Genomic DNA, 18997 nt, shown 5'->3' with positions numbered 1-18997 from the left:
CTGCTGCCCATCACACAGCATAGCCGAGGGAAACATGAAAAGGGATATGGAAGAGGACTAGCTGGTCCAACAGCCAGATAAGCCCATGTAGTTGTAAAACAGTTATCACCTGTTTTATGGCAGGGTTGGATGGACACTTACAGTAGACTGCATTATGATATGAAGCTATATTACAGTTGCTACAGTAAGTTGCTGCAGCCCTGTTTGAGCTAGATGGAGAGTCTAACAGCAGGTCAATTCTGTGGGAAAGGACGATGACAGCAAACATTTACCTAGCTAGCACCACCACTCATCTTACCTCCATTGAGAATAATGTGGTGCTGAAGTACTGTGGGAGAGGGAACCAAAGGGCACTTTGGTAGCCAGGTTGTGTTTATTCTCTTCCAGGACCATCTGATCACATCATTGTGCAGTGGTGCACTGAGGTCATAAAACACAGGCTGGGGAAAATAAACACTAACTCAAGAAGACGCCAGTGTGTGTGATTACACTATACTGTACATATCAGTATTGATCTGCACACTGATTACAGTATGAAAGTATCTCACAGGTTGGTGGGGTGGGGACTCGATTCTCTCTGCATCAATTCTACACATTCCATTTTCACCTCCTCTCCGACAACCCCACTTTCAGAGGTTAGCACTGTACAGTACTCTCTACCATTCCTGCATGTCTCCATCTGGCCCTGTGGAAATGAAGCCTGTTAGAGCTTTTGCCTCAGATAGGGGGAAATCAGGGCTGCCTGTGCTGCCCCTGTCAGTGAGCGATAGCTAGGTGAGGACCCAGCATGACCAAGAGGATGCTGCCCTGCCAGGCTCTGTCACTAATACCTCCCCATTACCCACGGCCAGAGGCTCACACGCTGCTGCTGCAAATGACTCTTCACCTAGGAGCTCCACTCAGTCCCCTAGCGGCACGGACACACGTCACTATCCATCACCCCACTGTTGCAGACTGACAGAGGCCTTGATAGCCTCTCTAGCTGGGTCTGGAGGAGGAAGGAGTGGTTCCCAGAAGAAGAGGTACGTTAGGAAGTTGCTTCCTTCCAACATCCACAGCCATTTTGTTGAATGCCAACCACGCTGGAAGCCACAGCTGTACTGGGCTCCGCTCTGCTATCGTGGAGCGTCATCAGGCAGGAATGTGAATGCGAGAGCCTGACAACTAAAGGCGGTTTGTTGGATGCAACAGAAATTACTTTCCTTAGGTTTGATTTTGAAACCCCAATGGGCTTTTATTGAGTGAGATGTATTCTTTGTGCTAAAACTTGGGATATTGATCTGGATCTTGGGGTAATCAGAGTTGAGCAGTAATAGCAGCAGGCCCTCTGAAAAGGAAAGTGCATCCTTTATGTTCATATACAATAGAGACTTGAAAACTATTTTAGTTGAGGCTTATGTAATTGGGGTGGTGGGAGGGGTGAAATGGCTGACATAAACATGTCCATTTATCTTCTTAATGGCAGCGCTGCTCCCCATTTTCCTTTTGTCAGTGCCCCTCATAGCGTACAAGTATCACATTTAAGAAAAGTCATTCAAGTACAGAAAATGTATGCATCGGTGTTAGGTTCTCATTAAAGCTGGGGTCTGTAATAAAGGAGACTGGATTAGTATTCCTCTCCATGGTCTCTATAAGTCAAGGGTATAGGGTGGTGCATGTTATAGAGCCTGTACCTTCTCCCTCTGTTTGCACACCATCCATTTCCCTATACATCACTTCTACTGCCTTTTCTACCTAGAGGGACGGTGGGCTGAGATGGGAGCAGGAGCACACAGACCAGCCTCTGTTGTTCACCCCCCTTTGTGATATTAGCCAAAGTTGTCTTCTAATCAACTTGCAAATTGTGGATGAGGAAGATTACAGTAACACTACACGCACTCTCCTCGCTGCTCCGCTGATAAACCAGCCCCCATCAAAATTCCTGTCAGTACCGGCGGGGCCGATACCCATGGCCTTACTCCAAGCTTGCTCTGCTGCTATGACAATTTTAGCTCAGGAGGAAGTCGAATGCCCTTTCATAGTGATTATTTTTCAATTACATGAAGTGGGAAGGAGAAGAAAGAAAAAAAACATTGAAAAAAAGTATTCCCCCACACATCCACACCGAATCTGCATATCAAGTGAAAAAGTGCCTTTCCTGCCAGTGGTGCCCAGTGCGGTCGAACAGTCCCATCAATAACCAGAACCGGCCCGAGGTAGTAAGGATTCAAGAGGCCAGCTGATTGGCCTGTGCGCTGCCCTTCCCCACCGCAGGCCTCAGCCCTTCACTCACACAACCAAGTCCATTAACTCCAACACCACATTCAACAACACTCCACTATCCAATATCCATCAACAAAACAACAAGAGATTTTGTTTTAATGCCTGGCAGCTTTACCACACCAGTAAAACTCCCTGACCAGACATACCACTAATCTTATATTACCTCCCAGCACTAATTACACAAAGAAGAGTTCATATCAGCGGAGATCTGGGTAGAGAGATAAACGAGACTTCCATTATGCTGGAGTGCCATTGAGCTGAGACAAAGAGCTGCATCTCACTCCTCTCTCATACGCGCTGGGCCCAGTGCCCATCTAATTCATTTCTGATTAGAGTCACTGGGCAGCACTCCCACATCACACAGAGAGATAGAGGGGACTCTTATCTCTGCCACCGATCGATACTTCCTTGTGGCGCCTCACCCTCACCTGCAGCCGAGGACAACACCACACCAGACACACACAGGGAGAGGTCATCACCAAAGAGTGTTTTAACACTTTAATAGGGCTGAGAGAAAGTGGAAAGAAGAGACTGCAGCCAGAGTGTTCCACAAGGGAACAACATGCTGCTTCTCTAACAGCATGTTGCATGCCTGCCTGGCTTTGTGTGAGTCAGTGAATCATTTTGTGTGCGAGTGTGCCAAGTGCACCACCTAGTGGCCGGAAGAGATCTGCACACAGATGACATTGTCAGAGTGGAGCAGAACGGTTTGACCTTTTTAACATCAGAGATGACAAAAGCGATGCTGTTGAAGTATTGGCGCTGCAGGTACGTATGCTGCAGACTGTTGAGTCACCTACCTGGTTAATACTACTTGAGAAACAGGCCAACCTGCCAGCAGAGGAGGAGAGGGTGGGGAGGGGGTAGTGAGCGGGCCCAGCACACCGAGGAGTGTCTACTCTGACGTAGGTGAGTAATGTAAATCAGCAAGGTTGTTCTGTTTCAAGGTGAACATGATTCTGCTTTCAATTAGCTCATCACTCAGGCTCTTGAGGCTTTAACATGTTCACCGCCGCTGGTGCAGCCTGCAGGAGGCCCACACACACAGCTGGGGAGACTAAAACAGCAGCAGTGTGATGGCCTGGGAAATACAACCATTTAGCCATATACACTGAGGGTACCAAACATTAGGAACACCTGCTGTTTCCATGACATAGACTGACCAGGTGAAAGCTATGATCCCTTATTGATGTCACCTGTTAAATCCACTTCAATCAGTGTAGATGAAGGGGAGGAGACAGGTTAAAGAAGGATTTTTAAGCCTTGAGACAATTGAGACATGGATTGTGTATGTGTGCCATTCAGAGGGTGAATGGGCAAGACAAAATATTTAAGCGCCTTTGAATGGGGTATGGTAGTAGGCGCCAGGCGCAGCAGGTATGTATCAAGTACTGCAACGCTGCTGGGTTTTTCACGCTCAACAGTTTCCCATGTGTATCAAGAATGATCCACCACCCAAACGACATCCAGCCAACGGCAGGCCAGTGGTCGAAAACGGGTTATTGATGAAAGAGGACAAAGGAGGCTGACAAATTGTGCAGCGCAACAGACGGGCTACAGTTAGTCAACTGATAGTCCAGTACAACATTGGTGCCCAAAGGCTCATAAAAGAATGCACAACTAGTCGTACCTTGACACAAATGGGGTATGGCAGCCAACGACCTTCCAGAGTTCAACTTCTTTCAGCAAAAAACTAAAAACTGCGGTTGCAGTGGGCTAAGGAATAAAAACAATGGACACTGGAAAATTGGAAAAACATTGCCTGATCTGAATGAACCCCGGTTCTTGCTGATGGGAGGACAAGGTAATGGAGAAAACCACGAGTACATGCATCCATCATGCTGTGTGTCAACATTGCAGGCTGGTGGTGGTTGTGGTAGTATAATGGTGTGGGATTTGTTTTCATGGCATACATTGGGCCCCTTGATAAAAATGGAGGAACATTTGAATGCCACAGGATATCTGAACATTATTACCAATCATGTGCATCCCTTCATGGCAGCAGTGTATCCATCTGCAAATGTATTTTTTATTATCAGGATAATACCCAATTGCACAAGGTTAGGATTGTCCAGGAATGGTTCCACGAACATGACAGTGAATTCAGCTTACTGCAGTGGCCTACCCAGTCACCAGATGTCAATCCAATTGAGCATCTGTGGGATGAGTTGGAACGATGCTACTAGTAGAGATCTACTACCAGCCAACTTGACACAACTGTGGGAAGTATTGGAGTCAACATGGGCCAGCATCCCTGTGGAACGCTTTCGACACCTTGTAGGCCAAAAGGGAGCGCAACTCACTATTAGGAAGGTGTTCCTAATGTTTTGTACACTCAGTGTAAAATTACACCCCATTAGAGAGCTAACAGCCTCACTTTTGGAATCTAACAATGATTCCCATTTAAAGGTTAAGAAACTGTCCCCAAATTATCCCACACAACTGTCAAGACTCCTCCATAGTTGTTAGACAAGGAGGACAGGTTTAACCATGCCCTGCACATAGCGGCATCAGCAGCACTTCATTCAATAACGGAGTGTGGGTTCATCATATCCCCTCAAAGTACTGAATGAGGATAGGCTCTTACCTTTGTTGAAGAACATGGAGGCCATTTGACCCATCTCTACCCTCTCCACAATGTCAAAGTGATCAACGTGTCCTCCTCCTGTTCGCTCTATGATAATGCATAGACATGAGAATGCAGTGGTGAGTCATTCCAATCCGAGTGATTCTGATGTCATTCCTTCTATACAACATTGACATTAACCAATGACATATGGAGGATACATACAATTTATGATTGATCTGATTATGTCAATCAACATATGCTTAAGAATTGAGACCTTCAAAAAGGATGGATGACAAAAAAGAGAATTCCGAATCCTCCACAAGACTCAATGTTTTCATATATACACTACATGGCCAGATGTATGTGGACACCCATCAAATTAGTGGATTTGGCTATTTCAGCCATGCTAACAGGTGTCTAAAATCGAGCACAAAGCCATGCAATCGCCATAGACAAACATTGGCACTAGAATGGCTCGTACTGGGCTCTTCTAAAATCGAGCTTTGTGCTCAATTTTAGACACCTGTTAGCATGGCTGAAATAGCCAAATCCACCAATTTGAAGGGTGTCCATTCTCAACGTGGCGCCGTCATAGGATGCCACCTTTCCAACATGTCAGTTTGTCAAATTTCTGCCCTTCTAGAGCTGCAAGTGCTGTTATTGTGAAGTGGAAACGTCTAGGAGCAACAACTGCTCAGCCACGAAGTGGTAGGTCACACAAGATCACAGAACGGGACCGCCAGGTGTAAAGCTTGCCGACATTGGAGCAGTGGAAACGCGTTTTCTGGAGTGATGAATCACACTTCACCATCTGGCAGTCCGACAGACGAATCTGGGTTTGGCAGATGCCAGGAGAACGCTACCTGCCCGAATGCATAGTGCCAACTGTAAAGTTTTGTGGAGGAGAAATAATGGTCTGGGGCTGTTTTTCATGGTTCAGTAGTCTAGGCCCCTTAGTTCCAGTGAAGGGAAATATTGACGCTACAGCATACAATAAAATTCTAGACGATTCTGTGCTTCCAACTTTGTGGCAACAGTTTAGGGAAGGCCCAATCCTGTTTCAGCAAAACAATGCCCCCAAATGCACAAAGCAAGGTCCATACAGAAATGGTTTGTCGGGGCCTCCCGGGTGGCACAGTGGTCTAGGGCACTGCATCGCAGTGCTAGCTGCGCCACCAGAGTCTCTGGGTTCGCGCACAGGCTCTGTCACAACCGGCCGCGACCGGGAGGTCCGTGGGGCGACGCACAATTGGGCTAGCGTCGTCCGGGTTAGGGAGGGTTTGGCCGGTAGGGATATCCTTGTCTCATCGCGCTCCAGCGACTCCTGTGGCGGGCCGGGCGCAGTGCGCGCTAACCAAGGGGGCCAGGTGCACGGTGTTTCCTCCGACACATTGGTGCGGCTGACTTCCGGGTTGGAGGCGCGCTGTGTTAAGAAGCAGTGCGGCTTGGTTGGGTTGTGCTTCGGAGGACGCATGGCTTTCGACCTTCGTCTCTCCCGAGCCCGTACGGGAGTTGTAGCGATGAGACAAGATAGTAATTACTAGTGATTGGATACCACGAAAATTGAGGAGAAAAGGGGATAAAAATAATTTTAAAAGAAAGAAAAAAGAAAAAAAAGAAATGGTTTGTCGAGATCGGTGTGGAAGAACTTGACTGGCCTGCACAGAGCCCTGAGCTCAACCCCATCAAACACCTTTGAGATGAATTGGAATGACTGAGTCAGGCCTAATCTCCCAACATCCGTGCCCGACCTCACTAATGCTCATGGCTGAATGGAAGCAAGTCCCTGTAACAATGTTCCAAAATCTAGTGTAAAGCCTTCCCAAAAAGAGTGTAGGGTATTATAGCAGCAAAGGGGGGACCAACTCCATATTAATGCCCATGATTTTGAAATGAGATGTTCGACGAGCAGTTGTCCACATACTTTTGGCCATGTAGTGTACCTTATTTTCAACACATTCTTAACACGACCTTAGCAGTGTGTCTAGTCTTCAGGAGGGATGAGGGGAACACTATACTCACGGACTGACAAAATGGGCCTTGTCTCTGGCTCTGATCGTCCCCGGACATCATCATCCGAATAATCAGAGGTGCAGTCGCAGTCTTGGACCTGAAGATGAGGGTGATGGAAAGAAGATAACCAGCCTGCCTCCACCCAACAATGACTTCACTCCTAATCTACAAGTCCTATTGCTCAGTGCCAACAACAGTCAGTTTACAACCTATTAACACTGTGTTTTATTTGCTGGACATGTGACGTGGAGGGCAGCAGCATCTGGAAATTGTCTGGAACAGCTGGGATATGCTGGGGAGGATGAGGGAGCTTTCCCCCTCATATACAATAGATATGAGCGCCAATCTGACGCCCTCCCATAACTCTTCATCTACCAAATTCACTACAGATTTATATTAATTAATGCTCAATTACAATTGACATTGAGGATGTCATTATCAGTTAAATTAACAAGAGCAGCTACAGCTGGTTGGGCAGGGTGTGGGAGAGACTAAGAAGTGGGTGGCTCACTGGAAGAGAATATGCCAACAACAGAAACAAAGCATCTAACATCAAAGTGACAGATCTATCCTATTTCTCAGTCACATCCGAGAGATGCAGTCAGTCCCCCCCCAAATTCAAACTAATACACTTTTATGGGACTTTCTCAGAAAATGTCGGCCAGTATATCACTTTAAAGGAACAGCTTAATTTTTTTTATGTGCTTCATTCGAGCGGAAAGAAATAAAGAATGTTCAAGGGTAAACATTCACACTCTGTGCCTCCCTTCTTCCCATTATGTTGGAGGAAGACTAAGTGAGCCATTAATCAAGGCCATGGGGTTTGGGGCTCTGTCAAAGCCAGACCCATTGTCCTTACGCTCATAACTCCTCCAGTGGAAACCTTGGGCATTAGGCAAAATGACTTGCTGCTTTTCTGTAAATAAGAAAATTAACTCCACCAGCTCCATCAATCTCTGCACGAGATGACTTTCCCTTAGTATTTAAACGATTAAAAACTAAATTGCCCCCCCAGTGAGTCAGTAGAGGACACTACAAGGCTTGTTTAATCACACATTTGTGGGAGTGGCAAGCGCTCCATTCCCCATATTATTCTTTAATGGTCTATTGAGCGCCTTGAGGTTATTCTTCCCGTAAAGGTGTTGAGGTTGAAGGGGTAGTGAACTAGCGAATCTGGGCCTTCACTTGATGAGTAGGGATCACTGGAAAAGACAGTATGTATGAGTGTCGACTATCACTGTTCCTCCATTACTTCCACCTGTTGGTTATTTATATGTGCTAACTCACCTCTTCCTGCTCCCTCCTCTTCCAGCACAGCTGAGCGTTGGCTGCTGCCATGGCCTCGATCACAAACGTAGTGGTCATGTAACTGATGAAAATTAAACAAAGTGGGTTCAGAGTCTACACATATTATATACTGAGCATAACAATTTTATACAAATGTAGAATTGTATGACCCATTGTCAACAACTGTCATTGAATATCATTGTGTTGTATTTGCTGTAGTCTGTGACCTTGCCTAACTGCACACTATCCTTGGTGATAAAATAGGATCTCTAGATCTCAACCATCTAAAAACAAAGCAATGTAAAAAGATGAAACTGTTAAAAGGCACAGTGTATGTTTAAATCCACATTACAAAGCTAAAGTACTGGCCTCTGATCTGCATCTCTGTGTATCCACTGTCTCCCCTTTTTCCTCATATACTACCCTAATGAAACACATCCTGCATCATCAACTTCCTCCTGCTGACTGACACGCTGCATCAACTCATCTGCAACTCCTCCTGCTCTGGTTGTTCCCTGCTAGATTACTGACACGCCTCATCAGTGGAATCCCATTTGATAGGGAGGGCAATAACTCTCCACGTAGGTGGCTGGGAGGACCTTAGGTGTGGACGATAAGGATTAAATATGGTAAATTACTCTTGTGCTATGGTGTGCTTAAACTAAAGTGAGAGCTGGGGAAGTGGATGTAAGGCAACAGTTGTGGAAATGAATGGAAAGGCAGTGAGCCTACGAGGAACTCGCCTCATAAACGCCAGGAAGGAGATGAGCGCCAGGCTGACCGCCCAACCTGCTTGGGCAAAGGCCTTGGGCATCGTCAGTGCCCCCGTGCCCACGATCAGATTAAACATGTACACCAAGCCCACCTGCAAAGACACAGAACAAGAAGTAAGACCAAGGGAGTGCTCTATTAGAGGGTGTCGTTGTCTTGGGGGTCCACAAGAGGCCAGTACGTCTGGACACTCCTGTTTACTGGACATTATCCTCCCTTCACTCAACGTAACACCACACTCTGGTCAAGGGAGTGAAGTCTGAACCCTGGAAATCATGCGACAGTTTAGCATGGGTGTAAAGAAAAACATGTTGACCTCACATTGACAAATTGCAACGCACTGGTCAACTGAAGACATTATCTTGATCTTATTCAAACACAGTCCTCAGCTGTGGACTATTACAGTCCCATCTAGCAGTAGAGACGTAGGGCTGACATCGTGACATACAGATAGACCAGTGAACAGAAGGTCAGATCACTAAAAAGCCCTTATCCCTATCCATTCCTTCAGTCCGTTAATATTTCATCTAGAAAGGGCACTTTAACCACAAGACAACTAGCCTTAAAACAGCTGAAGCAGACACAGCCATGCTGATATCAGTCCCTGCAGGAACTTGTGACATACCTAGACAGGCCTCACAATAACACTTTGCTAAACAGAATTTATGGTGTGGGTCATCAAAGTTCATCAGTGGTAGACTTTTTCAGTGCCTAAGCATTCCTTCTTCCTCTTTTCAGTGTCCTGACCAGATGAGTAACCACCGCACGTGCTCCCCACAACATTTCTGCTCTACATCACTTTTGTATAATTTAAAGATATATTAAGTTCTTGTTTTTCAAATCAACAAACAAAACACATTCCATATTCACAGATGTGGCAGACAAATTATAGAATAAAATAAAATATCAAACAAACAAATTTGCAGCAGCACTATCAGTAATCGTGTAGACATTTCCAGCTTTAGCGGAGACAATTAAAGAAAATTAGCTTTAAAGCAACTTACACTTCCTGTATATACACACATTTCCTTAAATCACCCCATTCACTCTGTCCAGTTTGAAATATCGTTGAGTTGTGGAGACCAGAGTCTATGAAACTTGGGCTGTCTCTTGCGGAGGTCGTAAGTGAGCTTTTCAAGAGGGAGAAAGTCAACAATCTGGTCAATCCTCATTTTAAAATGCAGGGGAGGAATTAGAAGCCCCCGCAGGAGAATACATTTTATAGCAAAGTATGTGATAGTCTTAAACAAATGCTCTCTGTCTAGATCAAGAACAAAGTCCTGCTGAACATTAAGAAGATAGAGACACGAGGTCATATCAAACTGTACATGCATGTAGATGACCAGATCTCTCTACAACTCCAAAATACATGCATATAAGTTCTACTTTCAGATGTACATATTTTACAATAGGGAGAAATGTCTGTATTCATTCTATGGAGTCTCACTGGGGTGTAATACAATTTGAACAAAAATGTGTACTTTCATTTTTATATTAGTAGAGGAGCAGCATATCCTGTCGCAAACCTCCGCTCATAACTCATCACTGATAATCAGACAAAGGTCCTTTTCCCAGAAAAGGAGAGTAAGAGTAAGGAGGAACCCACACTCTAGTATAGGATTTTGCCTTTGATGGATTGTGCTGTAGCAAGAAGGGTCTCAACTTAATTGAGATGAGCTCTAAACCTCCCCTTGGAAGTGAATGAGGAAATTACGTGTCTAATTTGAAGATATCAACAACAAAAAATGTGCACATCGAATTCCCTGCTGAGCTCTTGAAAGGATTTCAGTGTAGTTGCGTTCTGATGAAACAGGTCCGAATAGGTCCTGATCCTGAGAGTATGCCAAAGATGAAAGTTGGCATCACTCTGGGGTTTGGCGAGTCTGGGTTGTTTACTATAGGCAAGTGAGAGCACATCTGGGAGGAAATGCCAAGGTATTTCTTGCAGTCCTTCCATGCTAGTAGGGTGTTGTAAATCAAAGGTTTTGGGTATGTTCCCCACTTCACTAAAGTCAATAATGAATATAATTGAGCTTAGGGGAAATTAACCACAGGATTGGGCCTCTATCTGAATCCACATTGAGTCTTGTCTGTTTGTGATCCATGTTAACATGTTGCTGATTTGGGCAGACCAGTAGTACAATTGTACATAATGTTGCTGCTACCGTCTCGTATGACCAAAAAGAGCTTCTGGACATCAGAACAGTGATTAGTCACCTTGAATTGGACAAATCATTTTTCTTTAATGAGTCGGACGAGAGGGATTTACTCCAGACACCCGAACAGGCCCTCATCCCCGTCATTTGAAGGAGAAAGAGACGGAAGAGGTATCGTGGAAGGAGATCGGGGTGCCTTGTGAGGATCCGCCGAAGAGTGGCTAATCTGCCTCCTATTGGCCAACGTACAATTGCTGGATAATTAATTGGACGAACTAAAAGCACATATCCTACCAACGGGACATTAAAAACTGTAATATCTTAATATATCTTAATTTCACCGAGTCGTGGATGAACGACGACATGAATAACATTCAGTTGGTGGGTTATACACTGTATCGGCAGGATAGAACAGAAGCCTCTGGTAAGACAAGGGGTGGCGGTCTATGTATATTTGTAAACATCAGCTGGTGCACGATATCTAAGGAAGTCTCTAGGTTTTGATTGCCTGAGGTAGAGTATCTCATGATAAGCTGTAGACCACACTATCTGTATTTTTTTGTAGCTGTCTACATACCACCACAGACCGATGCTGGCACTAAGACAGCACTCAATGAGCTGTATACCGCCATAAGCAAACAGGAAAACGCAAACAGATACGCGTACAAAGCTCTCCCTTGCCCTTCATTTGGCAAATCTGACCATAATTCTATCCTCCTGATTCCTGCTTACAAGCAAAAATAAAAGCAGGAAGCACCAGTGACTCAGTCTATAAAAAAAAAAGTGGTCAGATGAAGTAGATGCTAAGCTACAGGACTGTTTTGCTAGCACAGACTGGAATATGTTCCGGGATTCTTCCGATGACATTGAGGAGTACACCACATCAGTCATCGGCTTCATCAATAAGTGCATCGATGACATCGTTCCCACAGTGACTGTACGTACATACCCCAATCAGAAGCCATGGATTACAGGCAACATCCGCACTGAGCTAAGGGTAGAGCTTCTGCTTTCAAGAAGCGGGACTCTAACCTGGAAGCTTATAAGAAATCCCACTAAGCCCTCCGACGAACCATCAAACAGGCAAAGCGTCAATACAGGACTAAGATCGAATCGTACTACACCGGCTCCGACGCTCATCAGATGTGGCAGCCTATAGGGAGGTGGTCAGAGACCTGACCATGTAACGTAAGGACAACAACCTCTCCCTCAACGTGATCAAGACAAAGGAGATGATTGTGGACTACAGGAAAAAGAGGACCGAGCACACCAACATTCTCATCAACGGGGCTGTAGTGGAGCAGGTTGAGAGCTTCAAGTTCCTTGCATCCACATCACCAACAAACTAACATGGTCCAAGCACACCAAGACAGTCGTGACGAGGGCCCGACAAAACCACTACCCTCAGGAGACTGAAAAGATTTGGCATAGGTCCTCAGATCGTCAAAAAGTTCTACAGCTGCACCATTGAGAGCATCCTGACAGGTTGCATCACTGCCTGGTATAGCAACTGCTTGACCTCCAACTGCAAGGCACTACAGAGGGTAGTGCTTACGGCCCAGTACATCACTGGGGCCAAGCTTCCTGCCATCCAGGACCTCTATACCAGGCGGTGTCAGAGGAAGGAAATTGTCAAAAACTACAGCCACCCTAGTCATAGACTGTTTTCTCTGCTACTGCACGGCAAGTGGTACCGGGGTGCCAAGTCTAGGTCCAAGAGGCTTCTAAACAGCTTCTACCCCCAAGCCATAAGACTCCTGCACATCTACTTAAATGGCTACCCAGACTATTTTCACTGTCCCCCCCCCCCTTTACACTGCTCCTACTCTGTTATTATCTATGCATAGTCACTTTAATAACTCTAGCTACATGTACATACCTCAATTACCTCGACTAACCGGTGCCCCCACATTGACTGTGTACCAGTACCCCCTGTATATAGCCTCGCTATTGTTATTTTACTGCTGCTCTTTGATTATTTGTTAGTTTTATTTCTTATTTTTTGGGGGGTATTTTTCTTAAAAGTGCAATGTTGGTTAAGGGCTTGTGAGTAAGCATTTCACTGTAAGATCTACTACACCTGTTGTATTCGGCACATGTGACAAATCCAATTTGATTTAAAGGCAGGGAAGGGCAAGACCACCCTTAGATTCAGGTTTTGATAGAGTGGAGAACTTGATTCTAGGTTTTTTTATTGCCCCATATACTCTACCGTTCAAATGTTTTGGGTCACTTAGAAATGTCCTTGTTTTTTTTCTGCCTAGAAGGCCAGCATCCCAGAGACGCCTCTTCACTGTTGACGTTGAGTACCATTTAATGAAGCTGCCAGTTGAGGACTTGTGAGGTGTTCGTTTCTCAAACTAGACACACGAATGTACTTGCCCTCTTGCTCAGTTGTGCACCGGGGCCTTACCCTCCTCTTTATATTCTGGTTAGAGCCATTTTGAGCCTGTAATCAAACCCACAAATGCTGATGCTCCAGATACTCAACTAGTCTAAAGAAGACCAGTTTTATTGCTTTAAATCAGGACAACAGTTTTCAGCTGTGCTAACATAATTGTAAAAGGGTTTTCTAATAAAATTATAAACTTGGATTAGCTAACAACGTGCCATTGGAACACAGGAATGATGGTTGCTGATAAATGGGCCTCTGTACGCCTATGTAGATATTCCATTAAAAAATCTGCCATTTCCAGCTACAATAGTCATTTACAACATTAACAATATCTACACTGTATTTCTGATCAATTTGATATTATTTTAATGGACAAAAAAAGTGCTTTTCTTTCAAACTTTTGAACGATAGTGATGCGTTGGTTGGTTGTTTTGAAAAATGAAACTGGGAGATAGCATGGAAGCATCTGAAATAAATAGTTCAATCTAGGGAGTATGTTGATATGGATAACATTGATTCTTCTGACTAAGCTAATTGGGAGGGAGATCCAGGTTCGGAGGTCATTCTTGATTCGATCCAGGAGCGGTAGTTGAAAAGGCAATTCAGATCTGGTGTTACAAAGATTCCAAGGTATTGAAAGCCTATGTCTTCCATTGGAACGGGCAGAGTGTCTTCATAGAGCTGGTAAGATTGAGAGGGCAAACAATGGATTTATTAAAATTGATCTTATATCCTGAAAAATTGCTGTACTGAGAAATTGTATCTCAAATGGAAGGGAGGATTTTCTCAGGGTTGGATATGTAGCATAAAACATCATCCGCTTAGACAGAGGGAACAGCGAGCATCCTTGTCTTGTGCCACATCCCAAAGAGAATCTCTCAGAGTTTAGACCATTAGTAGACACCACGGCATTTGGATGAAAATATAGGGACTTAATCCATTTGATAAAGTTTGGGCCCATATTGAACTTTTCTAAGACTGAGAACAGAAAGCTTCACTCCATCCTGTCGAACGTTTCTTTTTATTTTATTTAATATTTTCTTTAACTAGGCAAGTCAGTTAAGAACAAATTCTAATTTACAATGACTGCCTACCCCGGCCAAACCCTAACAACGCTGGACCAATTGTGCACCGGCCTATGGGACTCCCAATCCCAGCCAGTTGTGAGACAGCCTGGAATCTAACCAGGGTCTGTAGTGATGCAGTGCCTTAGACCGCTGCGACACTCGGGAGCCCACTGGATGCTTTCTCAGCATCCAGTGAAGCCAGCAGAACAAGGGTCTTCCGTGCATTTACTTGATCTATAATATCAAAAAGATGGCGAATGTTATCAAAAGAGTACCTGTCTCTAATAAATTCAGTTTGGTACACTTTTATTATTTTGGGAAGAGGAGTGTTTAGTCTCGTCGAGCAATATGGTAATTATTTTGTAGTGGCCAAAAATCTTTGTGGAACTCTGGGAAATCTGTTTGGGCCTGGGGATTTGTTAGGTGGCATGGAGATAATTGCCGCTAAGACCTCGGGAGTGAAAGGGGAGTTGATATCTTCTTGGTTGGTCTCTGATAGTTTTGGTAGCGAGATTCCCTCTAGGAAGGAATGGAGTTCTGCATCTGTATGTGCCCTTTCAGAAGCATATAAATTTGCAGTAAAAATTATGAAAAGTTAAATGTATCTTATTTGGATCATATGTGACCTCGTCATCTTCTATTCGGATGGCCAGGATTGTATGCTCCGACTGCTCTTTTTTAATTGGTATGCAATATCTCTCGAGTATAGTCCAAGTTTAGTTTTGCTTTGGCTGCTTTAAGTTGAATCCAGGAGGCGCTGTCTGGAGATTGTTTATGTACTTCCAGTTCCTTCTCAAGCTCTAACCTGTGTGCTTCCATTGCTTTTTTCTCTGAGGAATCATATACAATCAAATGACCTCTTAGGGTGGCTTTGGCAGCGTCTCGCATTTGGCCGGAGAAACAGGAGAGTCTTTGTCTTGTGTGTAGTTGGCTATCCATGTAGTGACCAATGTATGGAATGCTTCATTTGATAGCATGGAGGTGTTGAATTTCCAGCTCTTTGATCTCGGGATGATTTTACAGAGGTCAAAGCGGAGGCGGACAAAGGCGTGATCTGAAAGTGCTATAGGTCCGATTGTACAAGCGGCAGAATTCATGAACATTTTTAGGGACAAAAATGTAATCGAAACGAGAGTAGGTGCAGATCACTATTCTAAATAATTTTGTCACATATTGTGTGGACTTTGGACTCATGCAGGTAACTTGAACTAATTTAGTCTAGATAAGTTTTCAGAATTTGCTATCCATTATACATTTGTCAACCTCTCTTCAGAATTTACAGCACACTTAAAAGTTACACATCTCAAAATTTTGATTTGAAATCTTTTCGACATCAGAGCAACCTTGAAGGAATCTTATTTGAGTAAGAAAAGTATGTTCATATGATAGGGAAGATATAAAAACCTGGCAGAGACCATATCCAACTGACAATCTCTTCGGGAAAAAACTATTGGAACAAAACCGTAAAAAATAACTGATGTTGGAACAATATGGAGGGAAAGTTGGAGTATAACTAACGACATTACAGTTAACTAACATTTACACTTAATCCAGTATAAACTAATATATAGAATATATTATATACACAAGAGACTAAATTCACAAATTCTACAGCACAATGACAGAGTCATGTCTTGAGTGATGAGAAGAGAATTGTCCAGCCCATTGGGTCTCTCACTACACCCCCTATGTCATGTCTTGAAATATGCAGACAAAAGGATTAAAAGTACATTTACATTGTAATACTTATGACAATCAACTTTCTAGCTCTGCCCACAACCTCCAGACTATATAATTCCCAGAAAGCATGGATTATTGAGTCATTTTTAGTTTTACACTTATCTTCATAAAACTTTCTCTGAAGACTTGGAAATCAAATCAATATGGCAATCATTAACACATATTTTTTTTATTTTTTTTATCTAATTATTTATGTACATATTGAAATAGCATGGGCGATAGAGAAAAGCAAAAAAATTGATACAATTTCAGGCCAAGTGGCAAACAATAATACAGGCACTAAGGCAAACAATAATACAGGCACTAGGGATGGGGGTGTGAGCATGCGGGTCTGGGCAGATGAGATGTAGTCAATTTTTGTGTGTGTCTGGAAGTTGTTGTTTGTATGTATAAAATCGTATACGGAGTGACATTTTTTGGGAGTGACATTTTACAAAAATATTGTAAAATAAAAAATAATGCACATCAAATACCTGACATGAAACAGTTATGAGAATGAGCATAATACTGCAGGGTCTAATACTGATACTCACATATGGGGAGTAGAGCTCCCCGGTCTCTGTGATGCCTCCTGCCATGATGGGCACCAATACTGGAGATCACAACCTGGAAGATACAGTAATGGCAAATCCTAAATCAAATTATTCACAAAACTGTGTCCTACCAATCACATAATGTTTCACTTTCATAGATACCGCTTTTATACAAATCTAGTTGACTGTAGCTTCCTGACAGCCGTCGGGAAAAATGCATTACACCTTGTGAGAAAGCAGATAGCTCGCTAGCTAGCACTGATAACTATTCCATGCCATCACACTAGTGATGCCTTGTCTTGAGTAGTTGGCTAAGGCATTATATCTGCTGCTATGTGGCATAAATGTATTGCACTCACTAGATAACGTTAACTACGCTAGCTAACGTTAGTTGGCTAACGATAGCTAGCTAAACAACCTACCCTAACTGAGCTACAGCAGTAAGTAGCTAGCACTGTCTAGACACATTCTCCAGTCTAACGTTAACGTTACTGTAGCTAGTACGATCATGTGTACTGTAGCTATATTTAGTATGAGCGTTGAACTGGTTATCTAGCTACGTTTATCATCTCTAGACATTGTTTTCAAGCACTTGCAACAGTATTAACAAAGTCAAAGTAAGATGTAAACAACACGCACCTGCGTTCAGTGAATCTTTTTCAGGGTAACTAAACCAGAAAGCTAAATTTCAAGCCAACAAGACAGCGAATGGCAATAATAAATAACTCGTGCAGAAAATAAACATCCTCCGCCAATAAACTTTATATGTCCATTCTTCTGTCTCATGCACATTCAATGACTGTGTGCACACCAGTGGTGTCATCATTAGCCAGTTTCAAAACGAGAGTTTCTATTGGACAAATCAAGGTAGGTCCCTCCCCCGTTTCGTTTGCTTCCGTTAAAGAAATGTTTTGCAACAGAATTGGCGTAATGAATATATCGTTAAAATGTATGAAAACAAAAATGTGCTTTTGGTCTTAATTTAAGGTTAAGCATATGGTTATCATTGTGGTTAAGGTTAAAATTATATGTTTTAAATAACAATTTTAGGGGTTTATGACTTTATATAGTATTTAGTAGGTCACGAGACGACAAAATTCGGAACGCCACCGAGAGTCAAATCAAAGACTCTGGATATACTGACAAGATACAGGTCTCTCCGCCCTAACGATTGAGTCGGTGTCCATAAAGCGGCACGGTGGGCTGTCTAGCGGCCTATTTTCTTTGCATTGGTGGATACATGTGATTATTGTAATCATATTTTTAATATTCGATGACTGTAGTTGACGTCAAATGCCTGTATTAAATGGAGAGATATGCTACTGCCGCGTTCAAAACAACTGGGAACTCGTAAATTTCTGACTTCCGTGCGTTCAAATGAACTGGCAACCTGGGAAAAAAACTAACTCCTACTGGGAAACGGTCATCCAACTTTGAATTCGAACTCGGGCCGTTTTCCAGAGCTCCGACCTGAAGATCACTGACATCATGATTTGACCACGTATTTTCCTAGTTCCCAATTGTGTTTGAATGCGGCATAAACTAGACTCGTCATGCTATGAATATGCATAGCTATTTCGAGACAACGCCTATATAAAGTGATTTTTCGCAAAGTTTCCGCGATGTCATGTCACTTATCAGTACACTCGTAACAACTTAAGCACTACGAAAATTCTATTCGATCAAATAAACCTTATGGATCCACTAAGCCATTCATTTTTAGGTTGGCCAAATTGGACACTCATTGGTGGGCGAAAAAACGCCACCTGCTGGAGGGAGACAGATCTTCCGCGGAGTTGGGCCTCTAAGCTTCCTCTCTGGTCATATGATACATACCAGATGCTTCAGATCCCGGTCAAAGATGTCACGTTCTTATTATGGTGAAAACCAAAGACAGTACAGTATGAAAATTGAAATTCCCGATCACACGTGTAGGCGATGTCATGGCGAAGTTGGTTAGCTAAGATCATGCGTAGAAATACGTAATCGGGTAAAACGGTCTCTCGCCGTACTGCGCATGTGCAAGCCGTCAAATCAAAGGCATGTAATAATTTTTTTTCATCTAATTGGGAGCAAATAGATTTGGGACTATTAAAACAAGAGAACGCATAAGAGGCTCTAGACAAGCCTTAGTCAGCAAAACTCTTCCTTGAATGGACAAATCTCTGCCTAACCATGAGTTAAACTTCTTTTTTTATAGCTGA

The 18997-nt window shown here is 43.5% G+C and overlaps 1 protein-coding gene across 4 annotated transcripts in view; it reads right to left on the bottom strand.

Annotated features, from left to right (window-relative positions):
* The window catches only part of LOC139565267 (transmembrane protein 104-like), an 83321-nt gene extending 64549 nt beyond the window's left edge, over nt 1-18772 (bottom strand). For 2 of the 4 annotated variants that reach the window (XM_071385453.1, XM_071385456.1), the window contains exons 1-6: nt 17433-17626; nt 16794-16866; nt 8875-8996; nt 8132-8213; nt 6854-6941; nt 4850-4936 (exon numbers count right to left, since the gene is read on the bottom strand). In XM_071385453.1, coding sequence (XP_071241554.1) covers nt 4850-4936; nt 6854-6941; nt 8132-8213; nt 8875-8996; nt 16794-16838 — 424 coding nt within the window. In that variant the 5' untranslated portion in view covers nt 16839-16866; nt 17433-17626. Of the gene's footprint in view, nt 1-4849; nt 4937-6853; nt 6942-8131; nt 8214-8874; nt 8997-16793; nt 16867-17432; nt 17631-18629 lie in introns of those variants that run through there. The other 2 variants (XM_071385455.1, XM_071385457.1) reach the window with 2 other exon arrangements.
* Between the last annotated feature and the right edge of the window lie 225 nt (nt 18773-18997).

The sequence above is a fragment of the Salvelinus alpinus genome, chromosome 36 (genome assembly GCF_045679555.1).
Source record: "Salvelinus alpinus chromosome 36, SLU_Salpinus.1, whole genome shotgun sequence".
Classification (NCBI taxonomy): Eukaryota; Metazoa; Chordata; class Actinopteri; order Salmoniformes; family Salmonidae; genus Salvelinus; species Salvelinus alpinus.
Note: the sequence above shows the minus strand (reverse complement) of the source record. Positions and strands in the feature narration are given on the sequence as shown.